The sequence below is a fragment of the Musa acuminata genome, chromosome BXJ3-3 (assembly GCF_036884655.1).
Source record: "Musa acuminata AAA Group cultivar baxijiao chromosome BXJ3-3, Cavendish_Baxijiao_AAA, whole genome shotgun sequence".
Lineage (NCBI taxonomy): Eukaryota > Viridiplantae > Streptophyta > Magnoliopsida > Zingiberales > Musaceae > Musa > Musa acuminata.
Genome location: NC_088351.1, coordinates 38319806 through 38342585, shown reverse-complemented (window position 1 = coordinate 38342585; position 22780 = coordinate 38319806). Strand labels below are relative to the sequence as shown.

The 22780-nt window shown below is 37.9% G+C and overlaps 3 protein-coding genes across 3 annotated transcripts; 2 read left to right on the top strand and 1 right to left on the bottom strand.

The window, feature by feature from the left end:
* The first annotated feature begins 301 nt into the window (after positions 1–301).
* Positions 302–6731, top strand: LOC135633415 (glutathione reductase, chloroplastic-like). Its single transcript, XM_065142840.1, has 11 exons — positions 302–721; positions 1849–2074; positions 2187–2465; positions 2547–2723; positions 2818–2871; positions 2954–3102; positions 4722–4785; positions 4874–5044; positions 5126–5266; positions 5359–5414; positions 6512–6731. Exons 1-10 carry the CDS (start codon positions 345–347, stop codon positions 5398–5400), a joined length of 1680 nt encoding a protein of 559 aa, XP_064998912.1. The 5' UTR covers positions 302–344; the 3' UTR covers positions 5401–5414; positions 6512–6731.
* A 383-nt stretch (positions 6732–7114) lies between these two features.
* On the bottom strand, positions 7115–7747 carry LOC135632584 (PRA1 family protein E-like). The gene has a single exon (XM_065141195.1). It carries the CDS (start codon positions 7745–7747, stop codon positions 7115–7117), a length of 633 nt encoding a protein of 210 aa, XP_064997267.1.
* A 645-nt stretch (positions 7748–8392) lies between these two features.
* LOC135633414 (CRM-domain containing factor CFM3, chloroplastic/mitochondrial-like) lies at positions 8393–15132 on the top strand. The gene is made up of 10 exons (XM_065142839.1): positions 8393–9288; positions 10159–10648; positions 10736–10866; positions 11928–12278; positions 13102–13258; positions 13559–13851; positions 14063–14122; positions 14226–14318; positions 14452–14586; positions 14656–15132. Exons 1-10 carry the CDS (start codon positions 8485–8487, stop codon positions 14893–14895), a joined length of 2754 nt encoding a protein of 917 aa, XP_064998911.1. The 5' UTR covers positions 8393–8484; the 3' UTR covers positions 14896–15132.
* The last annotated feature ends 7648 nt before the right edge of the window (positions 15133–22780 follow it).

Below are 22780 nucleotides of genomic sequence, written 5' to 3'. Positions count from 1 at the left end.
ATAGATATAAAGATAAGTAAGAGGAAAATTAATTAATATCATTATTAGACTATTAATGCTTTATGGATATGAATATTGGATGATTAAAAAATAACATATACAAAAGTGTTGAGATAGGGAAAGATAGTAAAATGAATATTTTATTTGTGAACAATTAGGTGCAATTTATATGGAATAAAATGAAAAAGAATAATCTAAAATAGGTACGTACATTAAGGAAAGATATATATGTATTATATGTAATATATATATATATGTATATAATATATAAAATACATATATATCTTTTTGCATCCCACCTGTCTTCTCTATTCCTCTACCTGTTTTAGATTACAACCAAAGCGATGGCGGCCGCCCCTTCCCTCAGAGCGCCGCCTCTAACACTCGCGTCCACCGCCGCCGCCCTCCGAACCTTCTCCAGAACGCTCGTCCTCCAACCTCAGAAGCCTCTCTTCACCTCGTCTAGGGTCCTGAGGTCTCCCCCGCTCCCTCCCTTCCCTTCCAATCTCCCCCGACGCCGCCTCGCCACCCGCGCCAGCGCTGACGGAGGAAACGGCGCTCCAGATCCCCGCCAATTCGACTTTGACCTCTTCACCATAGGCGCTGGCAGTGGAGGCGTTCGGGCGTCACGGTTTGCTGCGACTTATGGCGCCAAGGTGGCCATCTGCGAGCTCCCCTTCTCGACTATATCCTCAGAGAGTGCTGGCGGGGTCGGCGGAACGTAAGCTTGATATTATCTCCTTGCCTTGTCTTACCGGCGATTCTTTGTTGTGCGGTTTCTACTGTAGAAGCGGGATGTGTCGTGGATGTTCTACTATTTTTGGTTATTTGGATGTTTGCTTGATGGATCAAAAGAAGTGTTTTGACGTTTGATCAATTAATTTAATGGTATATTTGGTGAAAATATTTTAAATTGAGATGATCGATAAACTACATAAGTTTCAGGGCAAGTCCTAAGATTAGGCTCCAAGTTCGGATCTTGGAATCATGGGACTGTAACATGTTGCTTTATCCCCCTTATACGAGAGTTCACCTGTTGGGTTGATAATTCTGTGCAAACGATACAGATAAGTTCCAGAATCTTGGATTACCTTTCATGAATTATATGGGACTGGATCCTATATGAAAAACATACTAGGTTCCTTTTGATTGTTTCTTTTTATGTAGGGATTTTTTGTTTTTTCGTGGCACAACAATTATGCATTCGTATACGATCATGATGCTCCAGGTATACATTATAAAAGAAACAGTAAAAGATAAAGCATGTCCATGAAAATTATTTGAAGATGAACATCTTGCCTCTTTCCTGTGATTATAATGTGAAATTCCATGAAGTACACTTATTGAGCCACAAAACAACAAATTGTGGCTACTTCTGGAGAATGATAAACGTCAAGGTGTTTATTTATTCTTCCAATGATTATTAGGTGAAAACACCAAAAAATTAACATAATCTTCATTTACTTGCATAATTATTTTCTGCCTACATAATTTTAATACATCAAGATGGATCTTGGGTTGGAGCACAAATTGTTACTAGTTTGGACTCGATATGATTGTAATTCTTGGCACAACAGTAAAGTTGCTTCTTTACGATTATGATTGATTGTTCATTTTTACAATTAACAAAGTGAGGGAGACACCATCTGATGGCATTTTTTTATTATATATTTCATTTTAAATCATTTTTTCTTTATTCTGTAACACTGGTAATTCTTGAAGACTAGAAAAGTCATATATTATTAGGGAAGGGGAAAGCCCTGCTTCTAAGGTTAATTTTCATTCGTCTGCATGGACTATGATCTTTTGTTCATTTAATTGATTTTATGCTTATATTTACTGCTGCAGATGTGTGCTTCGTGGATGTGTTCCAAAGAAACTACTCGTATATTCATCTAAATATTCCCACGAATTTGAAGAGAGTCGTGGCTTTGGATGGACCTATGAGGCTGATCCCATGCATGACTGGAGCACACTTATTGCTAACAAGAATGCAGAATTGCAACGTCTGACAGGGATCTATAAAAATATTCTGCAGAATGCTGGGGTCACTTTAATTGAAGGCCGTGGAAAGGTTGGATGATGTTCTGAGATCAGGTTATAGTTTTAAGAGTTACTCTGTCTGCGCCATAGATTTTGACTGTTGTAAGGTTTATTTATTGGTTGTGTTGGTCATGATGATGCAGATAGTTGACCCACATACTGTTGATGTGGATGGAAAACACTATACTGCTAGGCATATACTAATCTCAGTTGGTGGCCGACCCAACCTTCCAGATATTCCTGGCATAGAGCATGCTATTGACTCAGATGCTGCATTAGACTTGCATTCAAAGCCTGAAAAGATTGCAATAGTAGGAGGTGGGTACATTGCTTTGGAATTTGCTGGCATCTTTAATGGATTAAAGAGTGAAGTTCATGTATTTATTCGACAAAAGAAAGTGCTGAGGGGTTTTGATGAGGAGGTAAGGAAGTTAGTGGAATTAACATATGTATATGTACGCCTTCTATTGTGAAATCATTCCCTGAAATATAGGTTTATGCAGGTTCGGAACTTTGTTTCAGAGCAAATGTCCTTGAGGGGGATTGAATTTCACACAGAGGAGAGTCCTCAGGCAATCCTTAAATCATCAGATGGTCTTCTATCACTTAGAACTAACAAAGAAACGGTAGATGGTTTCTCACATATAATGTTTGCAACAGGTCGAAGACCAAATACGAAGGTTTGAACATTTTATTTTATTTTACATTTCTTTTGGGAGGGGAGGAGGATTGTATTAAGAATTATATATGTATGGTTCTCTTTCATATATGCAGAACTTGGGATTGGAGGATGTTGGGGTAGAATTGGCCAAGAATGGTGCAATTCTGGTACATACGAATTCACCAACATAATTATTTTGTTTATACAATTATTCTGTGGCCTTTTGATCAAAATAGTCATTTGGTCCAGGTTGATGAATACTCTCAGACATCGGTTGATTCCATTTGGGCTGTTGGAGATGCTACGGATAGGTTGAACTTGACCCCTGTTGCATTGATGGAAGGAGGGGCTTTTGCTAAAACTGTGTTTGGCAAGGAACCTACTGTGCCAGATTACAGGTTTGTTTCTAACCCACAGAACTTTTAATAGTGTTGGAGAGGCAATTTGTAGAAGGCGCTTTTGAAATGGTGACTGTTGAGCTATTGCCTGACTATGATAATTGAAACAAGAATATCATGAGTGTATGAGAATATTCTGGATCCTCATAAACAAATCATCAATATTATCTCTACTAGTTAAGGTCAGCCAAACAGTTATTGTTCTAAATAATTTTTGAATGTTGCCTCTTATTCTAATGCAATCTTTATCATTGACATGTTCTTTTGTGACCTATGATCTTGATCTTTCATTGTCAAATATCATATATCGCACAAGTTCATTTGTTGTTATTTATCAAGTTGTCTTTTGTAATACAAAAGATGTCATTATTTGACATCCTGACGCTGTGGGTTCAAGTCAGGAGCAAATTCTAGTTAAATTTATGGAAGATTGGCGTTGCCAAATTTTATCATCAACTGTCATCAAAAAAACTATTTGGAAAGTAGAATCTACTATGTGGTTTCTAGTTGAAGCTCTGTCAAAGAAAGGAGCAATCCTTAAAAAGTTAAATAAGACATGGGAATAATTATAACAAAAGAGGAATAATAAAATTTGATTTGCAGATTCATGATTGTCAAAGTGGAGAAGATTCACCAGCCATAATATTTTTCTTCACAGAACTTTTTCAATTGAGCAGGCACAAAATTTTTCTTCTAGTCTTGTTGTTTCAGATTCAGAATGATGGAAACTATAAGAGAAGTACCAGTTTTTCAGATGTTGTTGGAATCTTTTTTGACGAACAATTCTGTGTTGAGTGTCTTTATCTTAGCTTGTGAAGTCCGTTATCCTTGCTGAGCTCTAGGAACTGTTATTAATCACAAGGGATGAGATAGTTCACTAGTTATGGCAAATAAAGAACATTTCAGGTCTTTGACAAATTGGTGAACCTTCAACAGGGTGCTTTTATTGCTAAGATATTTGAAGCTTTAAATGCAAGAAGCTTTAAAGATAATAATTTGATATTGATGACAATAATATGAGGATTATTAATTATCATTGGAGAGATGTTACCCTTGGCCTGCTACTGTTAAATAGTTTTAGTTATGGTAGATCCCTGAAGTAAGAAGGCTCCATCTAAACTTCACAAGACCAAGGCTTGTAGACATTAGTAGCTCGTGAAGCCTTTTTTATTCCAATTACTGATGATAAGCTGGTTTCTGAGATTCACTAGTTAATTTGTAGAACTAACAATTGATCCGTCAATATTCTTAGAATTTGATGAGTATGTGCTGTAGTTGGTCAATGATTTATGAAATGAAGGGTGTTCATGCACTTAGTCAACCAAATAAGATGCAGTAGTGCCAATGGATGATAAGCATTTGTTGCAGCTTAAATTTGCATGATGTGTGCTCGTAGAACATGCTATTGCAACTTCCACAAGTAGACAACTAGCATTTTTTTCCATCATAAATTTGCATGACACATACTTGAGGACATGCTAAGTCATGCTTCTAGGCTTCATTTTGCAAATGCAACTGTCACTAACATTATGCTCTAGTCTTTTAGGCATGTAAAATCATGTGGGTGAATCTGTCAATCCAAAATTCTCTCTTATTAGTGGATTATTTGTTTATGACAGAGCTGTGCCCTCTGCTGTTTTTTCCCAGCCTCCGATAGGACAAGTTGGTCTTACGGAGGAGCAGGTGAGGCAAATTCTTCTTGCCATGATTATACTTGAAGTGTGCATTTGGGTTTTTTTGTTTCTCCCATTAATATCTGATGATGGTGCAGGCTATTCAAGAGTATGGTGATGTTGATATTTACACAGCCAACTTCAGGCCTCTTAAAGCCACTCTTTCTGGCCTGCCTGATCGGGTCTTTATGAAGCTTATTGTATGTGCAAGCACGAACAAAGTGTTAGGAGTGCACATGTGTGGGGAAGATTCTCCTGAGATTATACAGGTTTCTTTTATTTGTTTTAATTGCATCCCCTTTATATTGCCTAGCTTTTAGCTTACCAGGCTTGATTTTTATATGCTTCAGGGAATTGCTATTGCTGTAAAAGCTGGACTAACTAAGGCAGATTTTGATTCCACCGTCGGAATTCACCCAACATCTGCAGAGGAGTTTGTCACAATGAGGAGCCCAACTCGGAAAATCCGGAAGGATCCATCCCCAGCAATGGTTTGCCAAGTCTATAAATTGATTAAAATCGATTTATTGTTCATGAAATTGGAAGTCTCGTCATTTTATTTTCTCTTTTGCATGATTTGTAGGAAAAGAATGTTGACGAGGTCAGGCCAGATAGGAATAAGTAACTTCTCCGAATGAGGTAAATCATTGAAATATACTCTTGTACTGTCTGCAAGAAATTTTAGTGACATGCAGATTCTTCGATATTTTTTATGTACCTTAGCTTTGTAATTATCTTGATCATGCTAAATTACTATCAGGTTTCCTTGTCAAAAACTTATTGCTTTCATAACATTGTGTTCATAAGTTTCATGGATGCATAATCACTCTTTCTTTACATATTTGTTAAATTATTACTTTGAGGTTCCACAGGGATGTGGTATTTGTTGGTTCCTGTCTCCATGTGTTGGATCATTGTCAGTGTATAGCTTACAAGTTCAAATTGACTAGGTGGAGAGAGATGTTCGGCTGCTTTTATGCTTCTTAACACCCTTCCAGACTATTGCATTGCGGCGCATGCTTCCAGACTATGCTTCACGCGAGTCTGGTGGTTAACGAAACACTATGGGGAGTACATGAAAAGAGTTTCAGATTTAATAATTGTCAAAATAAAAAAAAGGTTTATCATATGTGGGCTAAATATAGATAGTATAGGCACTTCTTATTTACGTCTAATGTAGCAGTTTGAACGGACAAAAAGTTTCCGTGAAGCTGCTGGAGCTACCTATCATTGTTGACTGAAAAATTAGGATCCTTTTGATTTGAGATAGGAATTTGAATGATGCATGGACAAGCCAGTGACTGAACTTGTATGTAACAATTAGCCTAACGAAAAGCTAATGGTTAGTTGTTGAAAGCTGTAGAGAACATAATCTGATTAGATGAATTCTGAACTCCAAAATAACAAGGATGCTTATGTCCACAGTCATGATTCTGGAAGCTATGGGGAGTGAAAAGTTTTGCATTATTCTGAAGGGGGTGAAATTGAATAGCAAAGTCATTCGATTATACGTTTTAATTTCCATGCTGTATATCTTCAAAATTAAAATTTCAATCAGCTAATTTGTTAGACTGCTACTTTTCTTGCATATCAACATCCTACTCAGAAAAAAAAAAAAAAAAAAAAAAAACTAATTGAAGTCCTTGGTTGATGTTCATACAACAATGGATTTTAACATCACAAGCTGCATATTTTTCATGGATTTGAAGTTTTATATGGAGATTTCAATTCTTCAGATTATACACAAGAACAGTGATCGAGTAGACTACCTGCTGGAAGCACTGAAGGTGGTGTTCTTCTTGTTCCATGAGAGGGTTCTTTTTGATCCTTTCAGCGCAAATGAGCTTTCATGTTCATGCAAGGTTTGTATACAGATGGAGCTTTTGTTGAAATCTTTTATGGTGTAAACCTTTTCTGTGTTTATTAAATATAAATATATTACTGTTCTTATTAACATTTCTTTTGCTCGCACATATGATGATCAGTGACTATTTTCTCTAGTTCTTGAGTTGACTTCTAATATAGTCTTCCATTGAAACTGAGAAATTGAGTTGACTTCAGACTGAACTTGAGTTTATATATTTTGACCTGTAGAAAACTTATTATTCCTTCCAATTAATTTTAACATCACACATTGTCTGATGTTGGTAATACAACTGCTACTAAGCCACCTTTCAGTGTCACAACAATTCCAATAAATGAGTTGAGATTAGAACAATACAGAGACGAAGAATCCAAATGCAAAAGGAGGGAGCGTCTTGTTTATGTCATCACCATTGCTTAGAGGCCTTCTTGGAATCCAGAACGCAATGCCTCATGCCCAACAGTTGCGGGAACGATTACACCACCCGGACGACGAAGGCCGGCCGCCCCGGACCGCCCAAGCCGGCGACCAATCCGCCGCTCACGGCCTCGCTTTCATCCATGAAAAGGTCATCCGTAATCCTGAAGACCGCGTGCATTCCGACGAGCAGCAGGCCGACCCCCACTGACTTGAACACGTTCGACCCGAGATCCGTGGAGACGAGCGCGAAGAAGGTGGCCAGGGAGAGGGCGCCGAGGATGGTGCCTTCGTCGAAGCGTCTGTCGAAGAGGACGAGCGGCCCGTCGCGGGCGAGGTAGAGGAAGAACCAGGCGGCGGCGAGGATGAGGGCGGCGGCCAACGAGGCTGGCTGCCAGATGAGGCCGATGGCGAGGGCGAGGAGCACGGAGAGGGCGTAGTTGGAGCGGAAGTAGGTGAGGTTACGGCGGAGGCGGGATATGGCTTCCCCGGCGGAGGAGGGGCGGGCGAGGGCGGCGGAGTCGAGGAGCTGCCCCCACGGGCGCTGGGTCGCGATTAGGGCCCTGCCCTGCTCACGGAGGCTGGAGACGAGGGCGGCCCCGCGGTGGACCGCGGACGGCGCCGACGTTGGAGAGGGTGCGGCCGCGTGGGAGGGCAACGCCCCGTAGCCCCGCGGCGAGGCGGAGCGCATTGCGAAACTATCAAAGGTAGCCGCGATCCTTAACGCAAGAGCCGGCGGGGAACCGGCGCGAAACGGGCGCTGCCTTCTCCCGTTCCGTTCCGTGGCAAGAAATATATAACGACGAAGGTCGACGAGAAGCAACACGTTTTGGGCACCGATCAAACACACGCGTGGTAAGAACAGGGAGTGCGTCGGTTCAATTTGCTATCAGTAAGTGGTGGGTACTTGTCGGTGACCCTATCTTCGAGTGCGTGTCCGTAAACAAGAGAGGTGAACGTGCTTTGACCGCGAGAAGAAAGGTAGGCCCCCTGCTAGAATTCTTTTTTCCAGAAAAAAAGAAAATATAGCCTCTATAATGAACATGCATGTTGGGCCTTTTGGGCCTTACGAACTAAATTATTAAGATTGATGGGACTCTTATGGCCCATTTACAGCTTGGTCTTTCGGCCTTTCTGCCTAGAAGGCAATGTCGGGTTGGCCTACGGAGCCCATCAAGAACCCGAATCTTAACGATCAGGCTCGTGATGGCGGCCCAACGAGAACCCGAATCTTAAGACCAGATCAGTGATGTTCGCGACGAAGTCTTTCTTGATCGTTGACTTGATTTGATTTGGATCGTAAATTTTGACTCGTTTACGTGGTCGCTCTGTAGATAACTCCGTATCTCCTGCGACGCTTGAGATCTTTTCCTCCTCTCCATCGCATGTTCTCTTAAAACCCCTTCTTCCCATCCAAATCCCGGCCCAATGGCCGGGCTCCAGCTTCACTCCACCACCCTCTTCGACTCCCTCCACTCCTCCTTCTCCCGCCTCCATTTCCCTCGACTCCTCCTCCCCCTTCGCCGCTGCCGTCGCTGCCGCTTCTCCTCCTCGGCCACCTTCTCCTCGCGAAACCCCTACCCCAATCGAGACCCTTGCGACAAAACCCTGCCTTCCCTCAAGTCCGACCACCAAAGTGCCCCCTGGATCAAGAACTGGACTGAGCCCCGCTTTCGATCGCTCCCGAAGAAGCCTCGAGCGGCGCTGGATTACCGGCAGAGTGTTTCCAGTGACGACGATGAGTACGGCACCAGCAGGAGCACCGGAAGCAGTGCCATGGCGAAGATTGTTGAGAAATTGAGGAAATTTGGGTATATCGATGACTCCGAGGAAGTGAAGGAGCGACCCTTGCCGGAGAAGGGTTCCGTGGAGGACATCTTCTACGCGGAAGATGGGATTTTGCCTGATTCTAGGGGCGGCTTGTCTTGGGATGTGAATGAGAAAGCGCGATTTCCTTGGGAGAAGCCTCGGGAGGAGGAGGAGAAGCAGGCGTCAGCGAGGAAGACGAGGAGCAAGACTTCGTTGGCGGAGCTGACCCTTCCGGAAGGGGAGCTGCGGAGGCTGCGGCACCTGGCGATCAGGACGAAATCAAAGACCAAGATTGGAGGGGCTGGGGTGACGAAGGAGATCGTGGACTTGATTCACGAGAAGTGGAAGACGGAGGAGGTAGTGAGGCTCAAGTGCGAGGGGCCTCCGGCTCTTAACATGAAGCGGATGCACGAGATCTTGGAGGTAAGGTGGCTTATGATTTGTCCTAGTCTTAAAGAAATAGTAGCTCAATATCAAGCTGACACCCCATTACTGCAAAATGGAACAGTTAACATTCTTCAATCCTTCTTACTGTATCATTCCTCATTCATTTAAGCAACATTTTTGTGGCCCAGCTTAGGTTTTGACCTTCCCTCAGAATTTAATTATGATCAGCAATAAGTGGTAATAGTCCTTGTAGATTGTCAATGGCGGAAACTTTGTTCTACAATATATATGATTTAGTTGGTGAATGCGTGGATTCTTTTTATGACTTGTTTGTAGATAACTTGCTTTTACTACAATGCTACACTCTCTGATCCATATACATAGCGGTGGTGATTCTAATAGTTGCAATATAGAGAAAGAAAGTACTGCACATGTGCAATTGGAGGCTTGTTGCACATATGCCATATTTCTTTGCTGCACATCCTTTCTTTTTGCCTTCTTGATTTTGTTTTCTGTGACAAATGTGAGCCAATGTGGCTTTTTTTTTTTGGTGGCTGCTCAGTTTTAGGAGAAATAAGTAATATGCTAATTTTCCTGCAGCCATCACAGCATCACCTGATAGGTTCTCTGAGCAACTTTGTATCCTTGACATAGCCTGAATCCTTGATCAATGCTTATTTTCTTTTTGGTCTTTAAAGGTGTCACTTCTGAGTAATTATTAGCTTCTGTCTATATTTCATAACTGCTAATATTTGTCAGCATATGTAGGTGGTATACAGTTATTGACACCTTGCATTCAGTTTTATATTGTCTGAACCCTTGCATTTTATCTGTCCTTTTCTTTTACCAAATCGTGTGAAGTGGGTTCAGAGAGGTGTGCTGATATCAATCCATCAATGTTAACAGAGGAAAACAGGAGGATTGGTGATTTGGAGGTCAGGGACCTCGATTTCTTTATACAGGGGTGTGACTTATGAGATCCCTCAACTAGTCAAGAGACCATATCAGAGTAATCAGAGAGCCAGTTTGGACTCCTTTAAACAACCTCTGGGTTATCGGGCTGAGGCTTTTGTAGAAAATGGTAGAGGCAGTCAAGTGGCAGGTCCTATTGAACATCTAACTGTTAAAGTTGAGGAGGAAAAAGATGTGGAATCACCTCCAAAGATTGAATATGAAAGTGAAATTGACAAGCTATTGGATGATCTAGGCCCTCGTTATACAGATTGGCCTGGAAGTGGTCCACCACCTGTAGATGCTGACTTGCTTCCAAGTGTAGTTCCTGGTTATAAGCCCCCTTTTAGAATTCTCCCCTATGGAGTGAGACCTTCTCTTGGGCTAAAGGAAGGCACAGCATTACGTAGGCTTGCAAGGGCATTACCTCCACATTTTGCTCTCGGTAAGCATACACCTGTTTCTTCACTTTTGTAAATATTGTGATCACTTTTCGTTTTTATGCATATTTTGTGTTGTTGAACATTTTCAGGGAGAAGCAGGCAACATCAGGGGTTAGCAGCAGCCATGGTGAAGCTTTGGGAGAAAAGTTCTATAGCAAAAATTTCCTTGAAGCGTGGCGTGCAGCTTACTAGCAGTGAGAGAATGGCTGAAGATATCAAAGTTATTAAACTTCCCTCTCCTCTTAGTAACAAGTTTTCCTGCAAAACTATAGTCAAGGAATTTCTACTCTCCTCTTAGTAACAAACGATATATGGATTACTTTTGAGGTTGAATTTCTACTTTATATGTTAATTAATTAACATTTATTATAAGATAGATGTAATCTTTATTCTAAAATTTCTGCATGTTTTCACCTCATATAGACAAGGTATCCGGATATTTTTATTGCCCTATGCTGATGTCAAAATTGTAGCCAAGGTAAATTTAGGCTAAGAGAGGAGTTCATAAGATACAAAGCTAGTTGGGTGTTACAAATATTTCCTTCTTGTAAATTTTTTACTTGCTGTAGTTTAATCTCATGAAATCGTTGAATAACCCTCTGATTTCACTAGACTTGAATGGTTGCCTATTTCCTTTCTACTTTCCTTTCCATTACTGGTATTTGTAACTTCTGTTTCTGAGATTATATATAAAGCTTAAAAGATATAACTGATTAATCAAGCACACAACTTTAGGATAAGCTCTGACATCGAGTGACTTTAACAGCCATGACTGGAAGCCACAAGCCTATAATCCTATTCATGATTGTATCATAGTCATATTTAGTTTGCAACAGAGCTTGGAACTAAGTGGTGCTGAAAATTTTGTTGGTGAATGACAAATTAAAAATTCAGACATGAATCTCAAAAATAGTAATTATAACCATCTTTTTAAATCCTTTTCTTTGTGTACCTTGCTCGCTTGATCGAATGACTTGATTACGATTTTGAAAGGATTATGGTTTTGTGAAGTTGATTGTTAAGGAACGAAGTATTTTACTTCATTTGACTCCTGTAGTCAATTTTAAGGGTCAATAGTACCAGTCTTATGTTATTGAAGGATCAAACTTGATTGGTCTTTAGTTCATTCACCTCGTGCTTAATGGAACCTAGATGCATCAAAATGATCAACTTGCTGATATTTTTTGTCCTGTTGTCACTATCCAATATGTGGTTGTTCCCAAATTTGAAATATCAAAAGAAGGACGTTTCTAATGCTTCTTGTGTCATCATTGATTGCAGAAGCTAACTGGGGGTGCAATTCTCTCTAGAAACAAGGATTACATTGTATTTTATAGAGGAAAGGACTTTTTGTCTCCAGAAGTTACAGACGCATTACTTGAGCGGGAAAGATTAGCAAAAGCCCTGCAAGATGAAGAAGAACAAGCACGACTAAGAGCATCATCTTCTGTTGCTTCAGATGTTGACTCATTTGATGAATCTGGGACAGCTGGTACCCTTAATGAAACGCTGGAAGCTGCTGCCAGATGGGGAAATAATATAGGTGATGATCACATGGACAAAATGATGAGAGCTGCCGAAATGGCAAGGCATGCTGGTCTTGTGAGGAAGCTAGAGAGGAAGCTTTTCATAGTAAGTATCTTAAAGTATTGAACATTTGGTACCTAAGAATCATGAGTAATATTTACTGAATTCTTCTGGCTTGTCTTGAGACTCGAAGTATGTCCCAAGTAATTTTTGTGTAGCATATCTGGAAGACAAGTAAGCGGGTCTTATATCATATTTCAAGAAAAAGTCCGTACTCTGATCAAATTTATGATCTTAAAGTAAATAGAGGAGGCATGGCTTTTCTAGGATTTGGTTCCTTGTCCAACCTGTCCCATTAATCTTTTTCTCAGTTCATTTCAGATGTGCCCATGAATCAGTTTTCACATCGATGTAGAAACTTGCATTTTGTCTTGCTGTTTCAGGAGACTTAGTTAGCAGAATGCTGCAAACTTATTTTTGGCTTTTTTTTATAAAAATATATTAGAGCTTAGCTATTGATAAATCATAGCTTGTTAAATTTCATGCACTGAATTCATGATAATGATATGTCTCATGTATATTTCTGTTCTCACTGCACAATTGACCTACAATTGCATTGGTTTCCTTCCCTTCCAGCTGACTGTGTCCCTACGATTATCTGCTACTGTACTCCTAGAGCAAGTCTCTTGCAACCAGTAATTTTCAGGATCTGATGGTGCTAAACAATTCATTTTGCCAGCATGAGTAATAGCATAAATAGCATGGTTTGTTGTGGTTTGTAGAGACTTTCTAAGAGCATATTAAACCAATAAATGATTGCATGCTTCAGGATTAGTTGCATAGCATGCTTCAGAATGATTTACACGTATATAGTGCACACATAGTTACTGGGAAAGTATGTTTTCAAGTTAAACATTATGTGTGACAGGCTGAACGGAAATTAACGAAAGCTGGAAAAGCTTTAGCTAAGGTGGAGGAATCCTTAAAACCAACTGAACACGTTAAGGATCCTGAAGCAATAACCGATGAAGAAAGGTTCATGTTTCGAAAGCTCGGTTTGAGGATGAAGGCATTTTTGCTCCTTGGTAACTTTGTACTAAATTATAATTTTTTACTTTCAGATATTGATATCGCTCAAATCTACATATTTTGTTATGTATTCATTTTTTGTTAGGATTTCCGGACTTCTTTTTTTTATTGTTCCTGAACGATCCATTTACTTTTGTGAATTTTCTTTTTATCTCTTTTGATATTTTTATTTCAGTCTACCTTATATATTGAACATATAAATCAAGTTCTTTTTTTCCCGTGAATTGTACATTTTAGGTTTTTTGGCTTCTCATAAACATCTTAGTATTAACTATTAAGGATGGTAATGGTTGCAGGGAGGAGGGGTGTTTTCGATGGCACAATCGAGAATATGCACTTACACTGGAAGTACAGGGAGTTGGTGAAGATTATTGTCAAAGCAAAGACTTTTGCACAGGTTCAGAATGTCGCTTTGGCACTTGAAGCAGAAAGTGGGGGTGTCCTAGTCTCTGTGGACAAGATTTCCAAAGGTTTTGCCATTATTGTGTACAGGGGAAAGGATTATCATCGGCCTCCTACATTGAGACCTAAGAATCTACTGACAAAGAGGAAGGCTCTAGCACGATCGATAGAACTTCAGAGGCGCGAGGTATACCATTTTTGTTTGCCAAAGAATGGTTATGTTGGGAAACCTTGGAAACAAAATGAAAAAAAGAAATTAATCAAGTTGAAAGCTTTTCATGCAAGAGATTTTCTTCCTTGCCCTCTTTGTTGAAAGTCTATGAACAATTATTTACAGGTCATTTGTTAATCTGCATTCTTTCTTGTTTTTCTGATGTAAACTGTTCTTTGATATGTAGGCTCTTAACCGTCATATCTCAAGTGTGCAAAAGAAAGTGGAGCAGTTGAGATCTGAATTGGTATCTTATTTTTGTTTTTGATTATTTTACAATGTTGTAGGCTCGCTTAGTCAAAAAGTTACAGACCTTTTATAGATTCTCAGAAAATCTTTTCTCCTTTCAGGTTCACTTGGACAATGTTAAAGACCATGGAGATGAGGAATTGTATGCCAACTTGGACTCAGCATATTCAACTGAAGATGAAGAAGATTCAGAGGTGGGCCTATTTGTTCCAAATGTGAAACATATGTTTGTTCTTAGTGTACCTTGCACCATATTGTTATTTCAAATTCGGTCAGTTTTGTGGCAGATCAGCCCCTGAAATCAGACTCCACTTTTTGACCTTGTAGGATGAGGGTGATGAGGCTTATCTTGATACTTTCAATAGTGCTGTTGCCATTGACCGTGATGATGGAGATGCTCATAATCACAATGATGACGATGACTATAATGAAGAGAGTGAGGCCGATGGCACAAGCAATAAGGTTGCCTGAGAATATTTTATGTCCAGTGATGGTATTTGGAAATGACTGACACCCTTTTTGCCTTTGTAGGATGAACATGATTCTTATTTTGACGGTTGGATCAATGCTGTTGACATTTCTAGTGATGAACATGGAGGAGCTCAAAGTCACTATAAGGAAGATGATGACTCTGATGAAGACAGTGAGATTGATGACTACAGTGAAGATGATGAGAATGATTCAGAACATTATCTTCGCTCATCAACGAGTTCTGCTAACAATCAGCAGAGTGGGTTGGCATTACCTGTTGCTGATAATATGTGCATATAACACGAGTTTTTGTTAATGCAGATGAAATGGAAGCCAAGACACTCTGGAGTTTCAGCTACCAATCTTTGCCTTATAAATTATCATTACAGTTAACAAAGTGGACATTCCAGCAGCCAAATGGTCGTAACTTTTTTACTTAATAGATATAGATTGTATTTATTTCTTCTATTTCTGGATGTCCATATTACTTTGAAGTGCTGTAAACAAAGACATTTATGTAAATTCAATTTCTTTTCACAGTGTGGAGTGCAGGTTTGATATTCTTCTTTCAAATGTTGCTTGTTGTTGTTTGTGGGCTAATTACATATTTTCTCAATTAGTTAGATCTTCTTAGTATCTAAGTCTCTAGATTTAAAAAATTTACATTATAATTTTTATAATTATAAAGTAAAACTAGTTTCATTTATCGTCGTCAGTTTTATCGATGAAAATATGAAAACAATAGGTAAAAAGGTAATTTGAATGTTTCAGTTGGTGTTAGCGAACGATGTTGGTGGTGACGGACGTGACGTTTCTGGGGTTACGAGTAGTTGTAGATGATGAAAGCAACGACATGAGGTGAGAGTCGTTTTACATGTGTGTCGACGTTGATATAATTGTTGAGCGATCCTTTTGTCACTCTACATCTGGGTCGACACCGATATAAATATCGAGCGACCCTTTCATCGCTCGGCAACTACGTTGTGATCGCCCAATATTGATGTCGATGCAGATGTAGAGTTGCGAAAGAGTCGCTCAACAACTATATCGATGTTGACACAAAAGTAGAGCAATCTTTCTCTTATTGTCGCTCTCCTCATCTATAATAATCACCCACGGCCCCTAGTAGTATTATCATTCGTCACCACCGACGTCATCCGCTACCACCAACTAAAACATTAAAATTTTCTTTTTGTTTATTATTTTTATATTTTCATTAGTAAAATTGATGGTGTTATGGTAAATTGAGTTAAATGTTTCACTTTCGTAATTTTTTTAAGTTTAGAAATCGAGATGCTAAAAAGGTTTGACTAAGGGGCTAATATGTAATTAGTCATAATTTGGTCCTCATGATATGTTTTTTCTTGAATGCAATTAGCTTATCCATATATCCTATTTTTAAGTAATAGGTTATCTAAGCTCTTAATATAACTATGCTATTATTGAGTTTTCCAATAGTTGCATCACCCAATTGCTTTCTTGATTACTAAAGTTTCAGTTGATATCAATCATACTCAAAGATTCCTTTGTGTGATTAGACTTATATCGGTATTGTGATGTTAAATGTCGATTGCTCATCTAAGGTGAAAAGATTAGAGTCATCAACTTAATCGCTTTTCTTGAGTGATAGTGTCATAAGCTCTTAGTAAACATCAAATAATCTCATCGAGTGGTTTTGATAGTGCCCTCTAGAAAGCTTATCGATCAAAATAATATTGTTTAAGTCGTAATCATTTTAGTGATAATATTAGATGTTGATCGTGCATTTAAGGTGGAAGATTAGAGTTTGACCTAATTATTTTTCTCGCATAATAATCTCAAGAAAATATCGAAGAATCTTATCGAGTGGTTTTGATAGTGCCCCTCTAAAGAGCTTATCAAGCTGTGAGTCATAGTTCCCTTTCAAAAGCTTATCAAGCCAAGTCGAACCGAATCAGGTTGCATCTATTGAGCTAGCTTGGATTGTGACTTCTTATTAAGTTGTGATTATTTTCTTATATCAACTAGATAGATCCAAGTTGATATAATATTAGATAGCTTCTAGGAAGTTACTAGAAACATATCAATGCTAACCTTATATGATTGTTCTAAGCTCTATCGAAATGACTTCCAAAGTTGACGGTTACTTTTCTCTAATTAAAGAGAGAGAGAGAGAGAGAAAAAAAAAACAATCGTGTGGAAGTGGGCTAATTATATATTACTTGTATAATTAGTTATCTTAGAATTTTGATTCATATACTTTCAAAAATTATATTGATATCTTTATATTTATGAAAGTGAAATATTTAATTATATTTCTGCTCGCATCGTGGATTCTGCTAATGAAAATATCACATATGCTTAGTCTTGACACAATTGGTCGATAGATCACTAAGAACGATAGCTTCTCCGAGAGACTCTTGGCACAATTGGTCCAACGATAATATAGTCTCTCCGGTCGATAGATCACTTTTGTTTTCTTGCATCGGAAAATTACAAGAAACGACATGTGGACTGTGACGGAGTGGACGGCCAAATGCTCGTGCAAAACGTGACTTGAGTTAGTGGCGTGTTGGACACTTCTTCTTGCTTGATCTCCACAAGGAAAATAAGTATCTCCATATGACCTCAGCTATCCATCGATAGGATGGTATGGTTCAATCCTTATCATCAATAGTCAATATTTCTACTGACCGAAATCGAATGAAAATTTGAACATTTGAACTCTCAACCATAGAAAATTATATATTTGTCAAAGTAGAATTTACAAAGTTTATCGCTAACTCGATGAGAGTTAAAAAATTACATCAAGAACATGTGGTGGTGGGAACAATTTCATGTTTCCCTTAGGATTAAGTAGAATCATGTTATACTAAATTCAAAGAATATTCAAACGTTATAATATTCAAATGGAGAAATTATGTCACTGAGATGTCGACATACTAAAGCGTTGATTGTATATCGATCATACGGTGTTGAGGTGTTGGTCATACGACACTGAGATGCTGATATTTGAATCCTCAAATCTAAGATAAATATATTTATCGTTAAACTTAAATATCCAAAAATAACAAAAACAAACGTAGGTATAAAGCGTATAATTGTATAGATGCTTGTATGCTATTTTAGAAGAAAAGTTAGATCCTAAAAGAGAAACAAATGAGAAAAGAAAAAGAATCCCATACGAGAAGGCAACACTTTAGAGAACATAGAAAATTTTCCAAATTCGATTTTGACTTACAAGTCTTTTATATATATATATATATATATATATATATATCAAATTCTTTTGTTTTCTCAGTAGTCATTCTTTCAGCTACGCGTGGGTCATTCACAGTCATCGCTTCTGTCGATCCAAAGGAGGCTGATCGTGAATCGGACGGCCCTGATCAGTATCAATTGTAATCACGGTTGACCGACATGAGCTCATCCGCCGTCGTCACGTTTTGCTCGTTCCCCATTAGACTGTCGCGCCATTTTTAGGTGTGAAAGCCGTCGTCGGAAGGACACATGGATAGTTCTTGGAACCAGAAAGCGATGGAGTTCTTGGAAGAAGGTAGGTGGGTTTGCTTCTGCAAGGTTTTGATTTCTCTATTGCCTTTCATCCGCAGTTCCGTTTTCTTGAAATGATGTGCAGGAAGGAGACGGAGGGGGGGCTTTGTTGTTGTGTTCTTGAAGCGAAAGAGGAGCAACGAACCCTTTCTCTCTCTCTCTCTCTCTCTCTCTCTCTGGCGAGGAAGGACATACGGGGAGTTGCTGCTTCTCATCCTTTTCTGGTTTTGCTTGGGACCAGAAGGCAATGGAGTCCTTGGAAGATCTACCGTGAGGAAGAAGGTTGGTGGGTTTGCTCTCATCTTTCATCTGCACTTTGATATTCTTTAGTTTTCTCGTGAGCAAAAGGAAAGGAAAAAGATATCGAAATGATGCACAGGAAGAGTTGTGTTCTTGTAGTTCTTAATCTTCTTCTGATGGAGAAGGAAACAGAGGTGAAGAGGAGACACAGATCTCTCTCTCTCTCTCTCTCTCTTGCCTTCGTTGTATTCCTTGAGCGAAGGAAAAGGAAACTGGTCTAGCTTTTGTAGGTGGCTTGTCCATTTGATTCTTGCAGGACCTTTTCCTCTGTGCCGAGCTGCTCATCGAGGGGTGTTGTAGGGAAGAGGGAAGAAGGTGAGGATAAAGAAGACGAGACAACTTGTGTGGTCTCCTCATGTATGAATGCAGCGAATGGTAGAAGCAGATTTAAAGATTCTAAATACAAGAAAAAATATATTTTTTTTTCGTTCATTAATTTTTTACTGTATATAAAAGAAGACATATATATAGATGTATAATTAAGAAAATTAATTCTATTGATTTTATGTAACATTTTATTCGGATTCATTTCTTGTAATATGAACTGATTTGATACTAATTGAGAGTTTCTTAATTATGATATTAATTTATTTTTTTTAATTTGATACTGATTTAATATTAATTTTTTATTATGAGATTATAAAATTTTCTCGATCATGATATTATAACTTGTATAAGTAAGAAAATTAATTCTATATAATATTTTATTTTGATTCGTTTCCTATAATATGAGCTGATTCGATATTGATCGAGAATCACTTAATTATAATACTAATATATTTTAATTATGATATAATAAAATTTCTTAGTTATAGGATTCAGAATCTTTTAATCATGAGATTTTCTATAATTTTGATGATTTATTATACGGTCCGATGCAAATCTTATTTTCATCGTTTACTCTTTGTATAAAAAAAAAAGACACACATATATATATGTCATGTATTTTCTTGAGTACAATTCCTCGAACAATATCGGCTTTTTTTTTTGATCTATTCCTCCTTGTTCTTGATTTTTCCGACTTATGTTTGACTCCCTTTGATCCTCCTTAATTGTTCATCCAGTTAATATCATCATGAAACATAATAAATTTTGATCCTAATGACTCCTTAGCATTCTTTTCTATGTGGAATCATCCAAATTTCTAAGTCAAACCTCAATTGGAGTCCAAAGTCAAACTTCTTTCTTTAACCACCAAAAGTCAAACTTCTTTCTTTAACGCCCATTTGAATGAATCACGCGGGCAAACGCGGTCCAGTGGAGGGAACTCTTTTCAATCTTTGACCGTCTCCTTTCCCACCTCTTCTTTCCCTGCCGATCTCTGTCGGTCTCCTCTCCCTCTCCCTTTCTCTTACTCCCATCCGATGAGGAGATCGTCATCGCCACTGGGGGGTTCGTTGACTCCAGCAAGTAAATGTCTTTTTCTTCTTCGATCTTGTCTATTGATTTGCTCATGGAGTTGCTAACCCATCTTCGGTTTTCTATCTTTGATCTCAAGAACTTGGACAGAAAGGGGCTGCCGGAGAAATGGATTGAAGTCGATGACAGGAGCAGATAGAACACCTACATCTTGTGGCAGAGGTAAGCAGAGCATGCCATCCTTATCTCTATCGATCCTTCCAATCTTAGCTCTCTGCGATTGATTCATCGATAGTTCGGTTGTCTTTGAATCATGCAATGGCATGTTATATTTTTTCTTGTCGACGATCTCTGACAATCTTTATCATGCATTTTTACTGAGATTTTACATTATCGTAATCATAGTATTAGAAAAAGAGAATTTTGTTTCTTCATTTGCTTCTCTTCCTTCTCAACCATGTCTTATCACCGATTCCAGAAATCACCACAGTGAAGAACAATAGTTAGATCAGATCTATCCGAGTCTCATCTGAGTTGTACAAGGAAACGAATCTACATCTTGCTTAATTTCCTTCAGATTAAGATTCGGTTCAAACGAAGGAAATGGGTTGCCGGGTTGATTCTTCCTGATGACAAAAGAAGAACCATGTTATCATCTCACAAGACATAAGATGCATAGAATAAATCAGTTTTAAGTGCCACAATTGAGGGACTGCACAGTAAACGATCAGTAAACAACTACAAGAAAATATTTGGTGGATGGATACATTCGAATAGCGAAAATGATCCGAAAGAGCATATGCATCTATAGGAAATCCCGAAAGCCAAAGCACTTTATATGTGTCATCTTTGATATAGTGATACAGAAAGGTCCTGATCGGATTATCCCTAGTAATACAGAGGACTATAGTTGTATGCCAAAGAATACTCTGGTTATGTTTTTTCGGCACAGATGGTAGAAGATCCATTCTTTTTTTCTCTTTTTTTCCCCCCAAAAGATAAGGAAAAATATATATCAAGTAATTGTTCAGATACAAATTGTATGTTCAGGGAATCAGGAAACAAAAGATATATCAGTAACAAAATTTGTCAACCTATTTCATTCCCTAAAAATATGTAGATCCATTCTTTGACTTGCCATGGAATGTGTCAAGAGTCTTGCTCAAGTCTGGACTTTCTGACCCGGTCATATGATAGTCTTCTGTTTTTGTGCTGTCCATTAAGTAGAAGACTTCCAAGTTCATCAGGGACATGTTAGTTTATTCTTAGCGAGCTCAAGGATGTGCTTGAGAGATTGATCATATGCTTAGTGCATCCATCTGCACCAATTTGTCAAGGATCTGATGGAGTTTAGCATCATGATAATACTGCATATTTATAATCTGAAGAGGTACAAAATAATTCCTCTTTTTATAGAAATATGATTATGTATGTTGATTCTCCATAGTTTAAGTAATTATAATTCGATATTGTACAGTCTTATGCATTGGATCATTTTTGTTAAAAGTGGCATGACAAAAATAAAAATGGCAAATAATAAAGTATATGTAACCACATAAAATTCTCGTATAGATTATTTTGGGGTAATTTTTCATTGATTGGTGATGAAGGTCACCATCTATCTCTTCACTCACATGTGATATATTTTTATTTTAAGGAGAGAAGAACTTAAAAAAAAGAAAAGAAATACTAGATATCAATAATAAAAAATAAATTTAAAAAGTGACTTAGGTGCTTCCCTAGACACTTGAGAAAGGCAAGACGAGACTCGAGCATCACATCGTAAGTTTGGGCAAGTTGATTCAATGAGCTCAGGTGTGAGCTTAAGTCTAAGTATCAGGCGACTCTCCGGTTAAATAAAGCATGGGTTCGATTGAACTTTGATTGGTCACCTCTATGAGACCTTAAAATAATATCTTTGAGGTGTGAACATGTCATGAACTTATTTATTTCTTAACTATATTCAAAATCCAAACTTAGGATCTAAAATATAAAATTTGATAAATTTAAAAGCATACAGTTTATAATAATTGAATATATCACTTGATGACTCCATAACACTTAAAGTCAACTCAAATTTATTAACAACCACTTATAAGCTCACAAGATCAATGAAATACCAAAATCATAAAACCAATGATTTACCATAAGTTCACATCTACATAAAAACTTCATATTAACATTCTACGCTTTCAAATAATTAAATGTGAAGATTTATCTTTTTTTTCTCTCAATAAAAAAGATCTATTAGAGAATATCTCATGAGCATCTATCTCATGAGTTGGCCTGAATATAGATTTGATGTTAGTTGGTCTCCACTAGAATCTAGATAAGATGTTGGGTTTATAGTGTTAAATCTAAGAAACAATTATTTTCAACCTTAGATTTTTCAGAAAGCGTGGCATCTGCTTCATAATTTTTTTATATGAAAATTCATAATTTTGAATTGTAATTTCTCTGAAATTTTGCAATTTGTTCTCTCTTTTTTTTAATGTGTAAAAAAGACCATAACATTACTCTGCTAGCTCTTCTGTTCATAGTATTTCTAATAATATTATCTGTGATGATAGTATTGAAGGTTCAGCTATAATGTAATAAATAAATATTAAGTATAAATACTTTTGAACCTTATATTTTTGACATGCCTAATATATAGACATAATATAAATATTAACTTTTCTCTAAGTATATATTTTTAAAGATAATTAATGTATTTTTAGGCTAATGTAGGCTTGCAATGAGAAAAAGTGAAAGATTTATCACTTTTGATAATGGTTACATCACCTTATGTAAAAATATTGTCCTTTTTTTGTCAAAATTTTGTCTTTTCTAATCGAAGCTTAAAAAATAAAAGTAATACTCATAATAGTTAAAAGAAAGCATGATATACTAAGGATTGTAATCTGTATCAGTTTGGACCATGATCAAATAATCTAAAACAGAGATATATCATATCACAATCGATGGTCAGATCATTAAATACTGATCGAATCAT

Excerpts from the sequence above, each read along its gene's own strand:
- LOC135632584 (XM_065141195.1), bottom strand. The coding sequence starts at position 7,747 with ATGCGCTCCGCCTCGCCGCGGGGCTACGGGGCGTTGCCCTCCCACGCG.
- LOC135633415 (XM_065142840.1), top strand. The coding sequence starts at position 345 with ATGGCGGCCGCCCCTTCCCTCAGAGCGCCGCCTCTAACACTCGCGTCC. Across the intron at positions 4,786-4,873 it reads TTGGTCTTACGGAGGAGCAG|GCTATTCAAGAGTATGGTGA; the intron begins GTGAGGCAAATT and ends ATGATGGTGCAG. Across the intron at positions 5,267-5,358 it reads AGGATCCATCCCCAGCAATG|GAAAAGAATGTTGACGAGGT; the intron begins GTTTGCCAAGTC and ends CATGATTTGTAG.
- LOC135633414 (XM_065142839.1), top strand. The coding sequence starts at position 8,485 with ATGGCCGGGCTCCAGCTTCACTCCACCACCCTCTTCGACTCCCTCCAC. Across the intron at positions 9,289-10,158 it reads GGATGCACGAGATCTTGGAG|AGGAAAACAGGAGGATTGGT; the intron begins GTAAGGTGGCTT and ends CAATGTTAACAG. Across the intron at positions 13,259-13,558 it reads GAAGGCATTTTTGCTCCTTG|GGAGGAGGGGTGTTTTCGAT; the intron begins GTAACTTTGTAC and ends TAATGGTTGCAG.